This window comes from Lycium ferocissimum, chromosome 10, assembly GCF_029784015.1.
Source record: "Lycium ferocissimum isolate CSIRO_LF1 chromosome 10, AGI_CSIRO_Lferr_CH_V1, whole genome shotgun sequence".
Lineage (NCBI taxonomy): Eukaryota > Viridiplantae > Streptophyta > Magnoliopsida > Solanales > Solanaceae > Lycium > Lycium ferocissimum.
This window is the reverse complement of record NC_081351.1, coordinates 43,332,012-43,344,965: the sequence shown is the minus strand read 5'-3', so window position 1 is coordinate 43,344,965 and position 12,954 is coordinate 43,332,012. Positions and strand designations below refer to the sequence as shown.

Genomic DNA, 12,954 nt, shown 5'->3' with positions numbered 1-12,954 from the left:
ATTAAAAATCGAGTAGGGCCATTGGGCCCAGTACTTCGCAGAAGCGAGGGGTGGACCACTGCAGCGGGTCCGCCCTAGTGGACTATCTCTCGCTATAGCGGACTGTTCGCAATGTGAGGTTCCGCCCTAGCGGATTTCACTTCTGCCACAGCGGAAGAGGTGATTTCCCTTTAGTCTGCCCCCGCGACCTGTTTTCCTCCATAGCGGTAGCTCGCTACAGCGGCTCCACGTTCGCCACAGCGGGTGACGCTGGAAAGACCTAGTATTTAAAGCTCATTTCGGGATTTGACCCAATTTTTCTCCCAACTCTCAATCTAAGCCACCATTTGGGGCATTTCCAGAGCTAATCTCGTGGGTGCTTGGGAAAGATAACACTTAGAACTCATTTATTTCATCTCTCTTGAATCTCTTCCTTCAATTAGTAAGTTTTGATTATAGGTTCAATGAAAATGGTGGTTCCTAACTTGCAAAAACCCTAGAAAGGTAAAATGGGTTTTCATTACTTAAAAACATGGCATTTTCGAAGGAACCATTAGATGCATACTCTATGCTAGTTAACCAAACCCAAATCCTATTCCACTATTTTTGTAAATGGGTTAAGACTTGGTTTTCTTGAAATTCGGGATTTAAAAGGAAGAATGCTTATTATGACTTGTATTGACATAGATAACCATGAAAATCTAGATTATTAGTCAAGGGAAACCTAGAAAACCTAGTTTGAGGAAAAGTTTCGATTTTACCGTTGTGGGCCTGAAATTGTATTTAGATTCTCAGGAATCCTAGCGGGTATGAATGCCTCATTTCTCGACGCTTGCTTACTCGGATTTCCTTACTATTCCCAGACCCTTCCGCCTCGGCTTCCTGTTCGAAAACGGAAGATGAAGATCAAGTGGATGTTCGCGATACCTGCTCGGCCTCGAGGTAGGTTACGACTTACTTGAGTTAGACTCCGATTAGGATTTCATATATGTGCAATAGAAAGTAGCGGAGAAAGCATGCCTAAGTATCCAAACATAAAGTTGGGTTGGATAGTCCTAGGTTGGTACTGTTATGTGAGGTTGTTGCCTCATTATTCTTATTATATATCTCATTGGTTGTGAATGTTAGCGTTGGTATGACATGACTGAGTCTGTACCATATTGTTGAGTCCTACTGATGATTCTAGTTTACCTTAGGGTTAGACTTCGGTTAGCGAAACATATGTAGAGTTAGTGATTGTTGGAGAAAACATGTTACGCCTTCGGGTATGAAGTTAGGATGAATTACTTAGGTTGGTACTGTTGTTTGATTATGGCTTGTTGCCGCATTGTGATCTATTGGCTTGTTGCCACGTTTGTGATGCTAGGCTTGATGTTGAGTTGCCTTATCATGATTGTGAAACCGTATCTCTCATTTACTTGATATTGTCTTCTAAGAGGAAGAAAGTGATTTATTCGTGATATTGTGATACGTGTCCATGTGTGGCACGATTGATATTGATAGATTCTTGTGATATAAGTCTATGTGTGGCACCATTGATACTGATAGATTCTCATTGGCATTGATATCATTCATGCATTTATACTCATATATTTGGATCGGGTTGCGCGCCGCAACATATATTATACTTATATTGGATCGGGTTGCGCGCCGCAACATATTTTATACATATATTGGATCGGGTTGCGCGCTACAACATATATTTAACCTAATTAGGATCGGGTTTCACGTTCCAATATTGGATTGGATTCGTGTGCCGCAGCAGGTACATGGACTTCGTAGGTCCCCCATGGGTCATGAATATCGAGGCGTGGAGGTATTCCACTCAGAGCGTGTGTGTATCGTTGCATTGCATATGCATTCATCATTATCATCTCATTGCATCTATTGATCGGATTCGTATGTTGTACTTGTGTTGTGATCACTCTGAGGAATTGTGGAAAACTTGACAGACTTATGTTTAGATGCTTCACCATAGGCTATGATTCGGTTGTTAGTCTTTCTGTACTTGTGATGCTATGCTTGAACTGTGCTTGGTGGTATTGTTCGACCCCGTTCTTAGAAATTGAACTCCGAGTTGATTGTTGTATATCCTTGTTGTGCAAATTGGCCTGTTTATCTTGTTAAGAGAAGTGGAAGTTTATACTGTTGAGGGTAGTCATATCTTGAGTAGTAGGTGTGAACCTTTTCTATAATTGGTCTTAGTGTGGTTATTTCTATTTGTTGACTTAGGTAGTATTCGTGTGAACCTTGACCCGTATAATGTGTTTGGTGGATTGCGGAGTAGAAGTTCGTATCTAGGTTGAATGTTGTATTGTATCCTTGCGGTAGAACCCCTTTCCCCGTACTGATTCTGTCGATTGACTGAGTTACTGCCTACCATACTTATCTGTTGGTTGCTATTGTTATTATGATCTTATAATCGTTGTCGGCCTATGATACTTACAAGTACGAGTGTTGTACTGATACAGTGATACTACTCTTGTTACACCCTATTCAGGGTGTAGAGTTGTTACAAGTTGAGTTCGTGGATTAGTAGCTTTCGAGGATTCCCCGACGTATATCTTGAAGACTTCTGTTAATTCTATTCCAAACAGAGGTTGTGCTCTATTGTTTTAACATGTGCTGTATTGTTTTAACATTATTAAGTTGTAAATCTTAGAATCTCTTGTACTAGGCTAGACCCGGTTTTGGGAATTGATATTTGTAAAAGTATTTCTTGTATAAATTCTGATTTTTATGGATAACGGAAATTGTTTAGTGTTGTGTTATTCGTTCTCGATATAACGTGAGTGTTTTGGGAAAAAGGGTTCGCCTCCTAGGTGGGATTTGGGAGGTGCCCGCACGATCCCGATTTGGGTCGTGACACAACATTATTATTCGTAGCTAAGAAATTATGTGCACAGGAAAACCACTTGACCAAAACAACCAATTTAATGTTATTTGTTATACAAGTTATCTCAAATCATCTCCTGGTAATTCAAGAGTATGATTTATGCTATACTGTTAGGAGGAGGAGCAAATAACGGGGCTGAAGCTAAGGCATTATTTTTTGGTCTTAAGTGATGCATTGAGAGGAGCCATCGACTTATTATAGGAAAGACACATTCACTTCTTCATAATTGTATTATAGGAAAATGGTCAACACCCACGAGGATCAAAGGAATTATTTCTGAGATTCAACAACTAGTAGAGCATCATGGCAAGTTATTAGACATTATTTTAGAGACCAATAAGGTAGCTGATAAAATGACATCCTTGAGCCACCAACTGGAGAAGATATACATTTATAACCACTTCTCGACCTTGCCAAGACAGGTTAGATGACCAAGACAGGTTAGAGGACTTATTAAAAACTAATAGATGGCTATTACTTGCATTCGGGGTCAAGAAAGAAGTCTTATCACTATTATCTCTGATCTACCTTGATGTATAAAATTTCAACACCACCTTGAAGGCTTGAACCATTGCATATAATACAGGATGTGAGGAACTTTTTCATTTTTTGATTTGAACGTCTTGTAAAGGAAGGTTAGTCTTGGCCCACCCTTCATCAAATTGTAACTTTTCAAATGGTAGTAATATATTGGTTATTGGCAGTTAAAAAAACAAGGGAAAATTAAAGCTAAATATCATTCGGCCATCTAGTTTACAAAATATGTACACGGTGGATAGGTAGTGTATACTTTATACTACTAAATATACATATATATACACATACAATATACATACATATACATGTAATATACATACCTATATGCAACATATATATAAGTTTCCAAAAAACAAAGGAGTAGCGGTTGAAATTTCGGTCATCTCCTACTCTGTTTCTCTACCCTATATTGTTCCAAATTTTACAAGCCTATATACTCGGTGAAAACTCAAATGCGTACTACTATTTGATACCAAAATTTTCAGAAGCTAGATAATTCAAATCGAGAAAGGTAGATTCTACACAGGGAAAATGAAGACATCTGAGAAAGCTGCATAATTAGTGGTTGAAAGTTGAAACAAAGAGAAAAAAGGAAGTAAGCTGAAATTGCAAATTGATTGGATGTTGCTTGACTGATGAAGGGATACTCCTATTATTTCTACATCATTCGTTGGCTCCAAATGTTCCATTCTAACATGAGCCACTAATTAAGATGCTCTTAATTGCAATTATAACAAGCACCTAGCAAATTAACTGCATCAATGAATCTAATCACTGCAAGTAACTGCATACACATTTTAATAAAATAAACTTCCCCTCCAGTAGCTATAGTCTATTATCCAGCTGAGTTGCTTCCATATTTTTCTGTAACTCATTTTGGGGTTTTCCAAGCCCTGTTTCGATTGAATCCTCCAATTCGATGTCTTGGTTCTTCTTGTTATCGCGATAAATTACGTACAAAATCAGTTGCACACATGCTAATAAAGATCCAATTGCATTTGGTACCTGCCAAACAATACTAAACTTGTGAGATTTAGTCTTCATGACTTAATCTGTTACCCTAAAACCAGTGTTTATTGAACACTTCTTAGTGGAATTATTTTTCCAGCATTTCGAGGCCAACCAAGTATAGACAGGTATCATCGTTTTTAAGTAAACTTAGAAAAAAGAGTATCATGTAAAATGAAACGTAAGGAATAATAATTATTAGAGCTTCTCATTTTTGGCCTATCGGACAAAATTAATTATGGACACTAGCCAAAATATACAAAAAATATATATTGATTATATATACACAATATGTATATTATATGTATATTTATTCTTATTATACAAAACATATACATGTATAGGCTATTATTTTAAGGTGTCCCAGAAGATATTTATCCTTAATTATTACTGTAATTGTGAGCCTCTACAAAATACTCTGTGAGAATTCAGTTATGAAAAGAAAAGTAAAAGTTACTGAATTAGTGTTTCAAAAAAAAAAAAAAAAGCTACTCACAATAACGAAAGGGTCCTTGCCAAGCACGCCGTAGATTGCCCATGAGGTACTAGAGTTGAAAATAGATAGCGACAAGAAGAAGGGCATGTACTCCACACTTTTAGATTTGATCACCAGTCTCTGTATACAAAAGCAGAGTCAAATAAAATTATTTACAGGTGTTAGTTATATAAATAATCAGATGAAAAGTATTTATACAATCAGTGAACCAGGTCCAAGCAAATCAATATAATGCAATCATTAATCATATGATAATCAATCTTCTGTAATCAACTGAGCTAAACTGATCATATAAAAGATTTTAAGTTATCAATGTATAAGTTAAATGGGAAATTAGCACTTTTAGTCCCTCACATATTGAAAAATTCTAATTTTGGTCCTTGAAATTTTGGTTAAGCACATTTAACCTTCCATTAATTGATATGTGCACTTTTGATCTCTTTGACTCCGAATCAAACCTTCAATGAGTTATTAAGTGCTAAATCATCCAATTGTCAATGTATTATGCTAAATATGTGTTGTTACATAATAACTAAGAGCCCGTTTGGATTGGCTTATTTTATATAAGCGGTTGCGACTTATAAAAAAAAAAATAAGTTGGGGTAGTCAACTTATTTTTTTTGGCTTATAAGGCGTTTTCTAACTTATGTTCGCTTTTAGATAAGCTAAGTCAAATGGGTCCAATTATTTTTTTGAAAGCCTTATTTTAAGACAAATGACTTTTTAAATTTGTGGCCAAATTCAAACAAAAAAAAGAAAACGAGCATTTATAATGCCCAACTTATAAGCCAATCCAAACGGGCTCTAAGAGTAAAATAGTTCGAGAAATGGTCTAAAAATCTCATGTTTCCTATATAAAGGAACCACAGACACATATTTCAGTTAATTGAAAGTAGAGACCTGCAATTATCCCAAGTAAAATCCATTACGTAGGGTGATTTAGTATAATGGATAAAATTGAAAGAAACTTACCATTACAGTAAGAGGAGCACCAAACATCATAATACAAGTAATAGCAAAAGCTAAACCACAAAGGAGCTTCCTTTTATTGCCATGAAGTGTTAACACAGAGACTAAAGCCACGACCGAGAAGATGGAAAGGACCAAAAAGAGAATTCCAGAAATCTTAAATTTCTCCTTCTTGGGTGCAAATATGAGGAAAATCGACACATAAATTGCCTCCAAGGCACCACCAACTGAAGCCAGGACTGTTAACAACTTGTTGTTTGGTGACACAAAAGGCAGACCATACCTGTTTGGTTCATCAAAAGTAGAATTAATCCATAGTTAAACTCAATATATGTCGTAGTGAAAAAATTTAGCGGCAAAAGGACCCAGGTTGAGGTCATGTGTTCAGCTTTCGCTGTCAATCATTATTAAAAGAAAAAGAAAAAGAATTTTGTGGTACTTGTTCACAAAAAGAAACAAGGCAAGGTCTGCACTTGAGAGAGTGTGTTGCAATCTAACGTAAATAAAGGTCTTATATTTAATGATTTGAACCTTTTACACGAATGGAACGCAAACTCTTACATGGTGCACTTTGACATTCATTCGAGCCTTTTTGCCACCCATTATATTTTATTTAAAAAAAAAAAAAATCAGAACATTTGCCTGCTTACGCGTAGGCTTGGCTCATTTATTCATATATCAGGAATGTGGTTTCCCAAATTGAAGAAAACTTTTTTAGTTGGAAAGCTGTTTTAATTTCATGTTGAAGTGCGACTTGGAGAAGTAGCTTACCAAACTGAGAACAAGCAGTTGAACAGACTCATTAGATACGGCACCCCTGAAAATTTCTCTGTTGATCTTTTCATGATAATCCTTTTGAATGTTATCCTGTAGTCTCAAATTTTCATAATTAATTGTGTTATTAGTTTCAATGACAAAAAGAATAAGAAATAAAACGCACATGCATACACTGTTAAATACGTTAAGAGAAGTTAAACTTGAAGAAGAGACTTACATGGGCGCCAAGAAGAGTAATATGCCAAACACATTTCCTATTTAAAGAAAAGCAAATGAATAAATTAAAAAAAGATCGATCATAACCAACTCAAATAAATTAAACTAAGATTAAACAGAGGAAACTTGGACAATGAAATTAAAATCCCACCAAAAATTCCGAAGGTTGTGTGGAGAATTCTGATAACATGTACATGACCCATGGCAGAAAATTCTTAGAGTACGAGAATTTAAAAACCAGAAGCAAAATAATGCAGGCATAATAACTGAGCTTCTTGGGGTATATATTTACATAATGTTGTTGATTTGCTGATGAATGATCCACTACATAGCACTAGAATATTCAGTGTAGTCCAGGCCCTACAAACTCCACTTAGGGCCTGTTTGGAAAGCCACCCAGGTAATCGGACTTGGTTGTAATTACACAATTTAACATGTTTGTCAGGTCAAGTAATTACATGGTCAGCATGTAATTGGGTGTAATTGATAGGAGCTAATTACACTCTCCAATTCTGAAGTGGGGGCTGAGAATTGGATGTAATTACAACCTGTAATTACAAGGTTATTTTTTAATTTCTTTTCTTTTTCTTTTACTATTATTTTAATTTCTTTTTATTTTTATATATTAAATTATTTTTATTTTAAAACTAATTTTTATAATATTTATCTTTCATTTTGTTTCTTCTCATTTCCCAACCTTTATTTCTTGTGATTCTATGTAATTGCTCGTATTTTTTTAAGTTTTTTTTTCTTATTTTGTTCTTTTAGCGTAACTATGTTATTATTCTAGTTTTTGAAATTACACTTCCCAATATTAGAAAGAATGAGTAATTAACAAACTTGACATATAACGAGTAATGTTATTAAAGTAGAATTTCGTTGTTGAATGACATTATATACTTATATATATATTTTCACTTTCTTTTGAATTATATTTACTTAGGTTATGTTGGAACTTATTTTATGTTATGTTGGAATTTGACATGAAAGTATCATGTTAAACTCTTTTTTGGATTTTGAATTTAGGTTATATTTTTTATTTCAATTTGTTTGCTTTAGTACTATTCACTTGTTTTACATTGCATGTTGTTCGTTTTCAGCTTACAATTAATAGATTATTTTTTGGTCAAACATTGGAATAATGTTATGACATTATATGTATAAATATTAATCTTTTTTGTCAAATATTCAACCATAATGTTCTTATAAAATGTGTGCTTTTAATTAATATATTTTTAAGAAACTATATGTATCTTAAATACCTAATTTAATATATCAATTATAAGGCACATATTTGTCATGTGTTAATTTTCATTTTTAAACAAATCTAATTGTGTAATTACACATGTGCAACCAAACCGTGTGCTTGTAATTACACTGTAATTACGTTATGACAAACAAATAGGTCGCCATAATTATTATATTGTGTAATTACTACCCTAGTAATTACACCAATTCCAATTACCAGGTGGCTTTCCAAACAGATTGCTTGAGTCATATGATTGTTTTTGATGAATTAGGGGGAAATAGAAAGAAAAAAAGAAGATGTAAGCTATATATGCTCTAAGCGGGGCTATAGTTTGCAACCACGACTATCTTATTAAACATCAAATTATAATCAATACTAATCGACAGTGCCTCTATATATAGAATCAGCTCTATCCCTATACTAGCCTAAGAAAGCCCGTCTTTACGTCCGGATCTAAACTCAATATATAAAAGCAATAATTTTAATTAAATCATGGATATTTTATCTTTGAATAAATTTGTTAGTCAATCAAGCAAGAACTTTTGACAAATATTGAATTGTTTATAAAGTTTATATCATTGCTTTTATTTTCAACAATATGGTTATTATATAAAAAAACACCTACTTTGGGCATTTATAATGCATTACAAATACTTCAAAGTTAATGGATGAAATTATCGATCAAAAGTTTCTAGAAAACGAACCATAATAATACATGTAACTTCATACAATCACCAAAAGTCGGAATATGAAAACTTGAAGCGGTAAAAACTCTTTCTCGAATCTTCTACATATTACAATCTCATATTAATAACAAAAAATTTCAAATAAGGAAATTTTCAATAATAATAATATTTCATTTTACGATTTTAGCATCTTAATTTTCATTGTTGAGTCCATAGGTTAGGTTAGTTTGGTTAAACCTTAATAATTGGTAGTACAGTCGGACCTCTCTATAACAACTCAGTTTTTTCGGAATCGATTTTTTATGTTATATTTTACTTCTCTATAATAGCCTTTTACTTATAACAGCAATAGTCAACTTTAAAGCAGTACACTCTTTGTAAAAGTAACCTCATATAACAGCTATCTTCTTTTTTTTGGTAATATAACAATTAACCATCTTTATAAAAAAAAGGGAAAAGGCTTCAAAATACACTCAAACTATGGCCAAAATTGCCATGACACACCTGAACTTTGCGGGGGTCCTATGACCCCCCTGAACTTATTTTTTGTGTATTATCTACGCTTTCAAATGGACAAAGTCACCCAAACTCGTTTGAGTGTATGCACGCGCTCCACTACAGGAAATCTGATTTTTAGCGACCACTTCTTAACGAAGGGAGATGAATCCGGTCGTTATAAGTGCACTTATAGTGACTAAATTTTTTCCAGTCGTTAGAGCTAATTTTTCTTTCAATTATCGTGCCTTTTCCTTTGTGCCTTTTGTGTTGAGTTTGTGCTTGTTCAAGAATTTGTGTCTTTTGCTTTCCTTTGTGTTGAGTTTAAAAGATTTAATTATTCTTCAATTGGGTATTTTCAATATCTCCACTTTCCAAAATTTCAAACCCAAAAAAACTCCATTGTAACGACCAAATCAAACGGCTCTTTTTCGATATTATATAGGATTTGTGACATTGTCGACATTGAAAACATGATTAATAATAGTGGATTAAGATAGTAGAACCAAGTAAACAAAAACTCCATTAGGGACGTCGAGTTTCGACTTGAAGCTTTCGTATCCGGGTCTTCAAATTCCGGATTTGATGAATAAAATTCTTGGTTCGATTGTTTTCGAACTCGAGCTTAGAAGACGTCTGGAACGTGAACAAGAACTGAACGACTCCATGACTGCCATGAACAAAGCTTGAAGCTTCGAATTCGAATTTTCGGGTTGCCGCAAATGAGCTCCATTTCGAGTGGGTGATATATCAAAAGAACCAGAACGTCGAGAGGAATTCGAATCCGAAATTTGGTGATGTTTGGTTGAGATTTGAAGTGCATTAGGATCAAATTTCAGTCCGGTTCTCTATGAAGAAGATGAACGATGTAATTTGTCGCCCTTATTTTGCCAAAAGTTGCCATAACACACATGAACTTTGCGGGGGTCCTATGACCCCCCTGGACTTATTTTTTGTGTATTATATACACTTTTATATGGAATCTTACGCGCTCAAAGAGAGTAGATACAATCGCTTGTACAGGTCACCATATAAAGGCGTAGAAAATACACAAAAAAAATAAGTACGGGGGGGTCATAAGGACCTCGCAAAGCTTCAGTGTGTTATGGCAACTTTGGCCATAGTTTGAGTGTGTTTTGAACCCTTTTCCCTAAAAAAAATAGAATATCTATGATTATCAATAATAACTGTCGAGATTTTGACCAAAATATTTAATCCTTTAATACACTATTTGTGACAAAGAATATCATATGAATATATATTTTCATTATTAAAAGATTTTCTTTTATTATACAAAGTGTGATTAAGCTTAGAATTTAGCAATTAAAAATGAGAAATGAGATTTTGTGTATCTTTTTTGCGGATAACAGCGAAATATTATTTAAATTTCAATGTTGTTATAGGTGTATAATAGTCATTCTCTATAACAGTCAAAAAAATTCGAACCCAACGATAATGTTATAGAGAGGTTTGACTGTACTAATAGTTATTAGACATGTTTGGAAAGCGATTACGAGAAAATAAATTAGGGCCATTAGGCAATAAAAAATTTCATCAAGATTGAATTAGTAGATTGTAAGAAAAGTTTACATACGTCAAATGTTTGAGGTTGATAACTTACGAAAATCATACCATATATCAAAACTCAAATACAAGACGTAACGTGCAGTGCAAATATACGCAAGTGGGATCCATCAATACTTTACTTTTCTAAACAGAGGGAATTCTTTAAAAAATAAAAAATAAAAAAGGTACAACTTCACAAGATCCAAAAGCAAAATTCCTGATTTTGCCCAGGTTAGAACCACAAAATATATAGTAATGACTCATGACATTTGGCCCGTCCTTAGCCCGAGCCCAAACTGATAGTATTAAATTTGTAATTATTTTAAATTTTTTCCCACTTGTTGTGACATTAAGTTATTGAAAAAATAGTTCGACATTTTGCAAACTTCTAAAAATTAAACCATAATACAAAAGTATTTAAAAGTTAAAGAAGGATATTTTTCTATTTAGACTTTCTTTTTATTTTCAAACAAATGTATGATATAAAAGCTCTTCTCGTTTTTATTTCATTGAAAGTTTTTGAGAATAATATAGCATCTAATAATCCAAATTGAAATTTACCATATGTAGTATTAATGTCACTCTTATTTTTGTCCATATTCACTATGGGAAGTACTGAGTTAGGCGGTGTATTTGTTGTCTTACTTCTTTTTATCCTAAAATCAAACTTCTTTGCATTTTTAACTTCCGGTTGATTGATTTACTATTTTATCATTTTACGCGACATCAATATATTTTATTGATTCTTGAATATACTTACTTTAATACTAGTTAATATTCGACATGTAAATAATGAATTGCTTATTCATGGCCTTAAGATATCTGAAATTACCCTTTTGGTCTCAATTTAATTTTTGTTTTTTTTCCTTTTCTTTTGAATTTTTTAATTTTCTAATATTCTAAAGCTATATTTAACCCTTATAGAAAAATTAGATCAGTATTTATCTTACACAAGAATTGACTAGATGAAGTGATTAACCATCAAAAGAAACGAACTGGAACATTACGCAATGTAGTTGTAATCTTTGAAAATATTATGATTTATGACTGGGAATCCAACTAAGACATTTACTTTACATTTTTTTATAACTTTAAACGGAAAAAATGGAACAAATAAAAAAAAAGAAGAAGAAGAAAGAAAGTGCAATCCTTGTAGGAAGCAATGACAAGAAGAGTCAAGAATATTCTACTAAAGGTACATGTCCGCCAATAAGAGCTTTTGGAGATATCAACCATATATTTCTACATAGTATTTTTGCTTTTCTCTATATTTGTTTAGTCAGACCAACTCAGCCGCCGCTCTAAAAGAAGTATTTAATTAATTCAAAAGGTGATCATTTACTCCCAAGAAACAAACAGAACAATCAGTCACTTGGATGCATATTTGATAAATAAATATGTTTTGAGCCAATTGGCCAAACCCATAGACAGACACCTGTGATTGTCCACTTCTTTCACTTGAGCACCTAAAGTGATCCTTGTTTCATTTAAACACTTCAGGTGGGTCATTCCTATTCCACTTAGACACTTTTTGCACTGTTATCGGAGAAAAAACCAACACCAAAGGGCGCCACCTCATTGCACATCCAACCAACCCAAAAGCCCCAATTTTTAATGGTCAAAACTCCACGAATTTACAAATTAGTGAATTTACAATTAAAATGAGTTAGTACAATTTAATTGAGTTGGCACAATTTAAATGAGCTGACACAATTTAATTAGCCACTTAATCCACGTAGGAGACGACTGGTGTTGGTTTTGCTCCGATAACAATGCAAAAAGTTGTCAAGTGGAATAGGAATGGCCCACCTGAAGTGTCTAAATGGAACAAGGGCCACTTTAGGTGCTCAAGTGAAAGAAGTGGACGACCACAAGTGTCTATCGATGGGTTTGGCCAAGCCAATTTGAAGCAAAGAAAAATCAAAATTAGCGATGCTTCGTACAATTGGCTACATGTTATAAGCAATATAATCGGAAGGTTCTTCTCCAATACATCATTTCATATATAACTAGAGAAAAGGGAAAAAAAAAAAACTGTATGAGAATTAAAGCTTGGATATGGTACGTTAGTTGGTACTAT

At 33.7% G+C, this 12,954-nt stretch overlaps 1 protein-coding gene across 1 annotated transcript; it reads right to left on the bottom strand.

Annotated features, from left to right (window-relative positions):
- Positions 1–4,222: 4,222 nt before the first annotated feature.
- On the bottom strand, positions 4,223–7,160 carry LOC132035479 (bidirectional sugar transporter SWEET1-like). Its single transcript, XM_059425762.1, has 6 exons — positions 7,030–7,160; positions 6,880–6,916; positions 6,657–6,752; positions 5,889–6,168; positions 4,917–5,036; positions 4,223–4,417 (listed from the first exon to the last, which is right to left on the bottom strand). The coding sequence occupies exons 1-6, from the start codon at positions 7,079–7,081 to the stop codon at positions 4,238–4,240; spliced, it is 765 nt and encodes a 254-aa protein (XP_059281745.1). The 5' UTR covers positions 7,082–7,160; the 3' UTR covers positions 4,223–4,237.
- Positions 7,161–12,954: the final 5,794 nt, after the last annotated feature.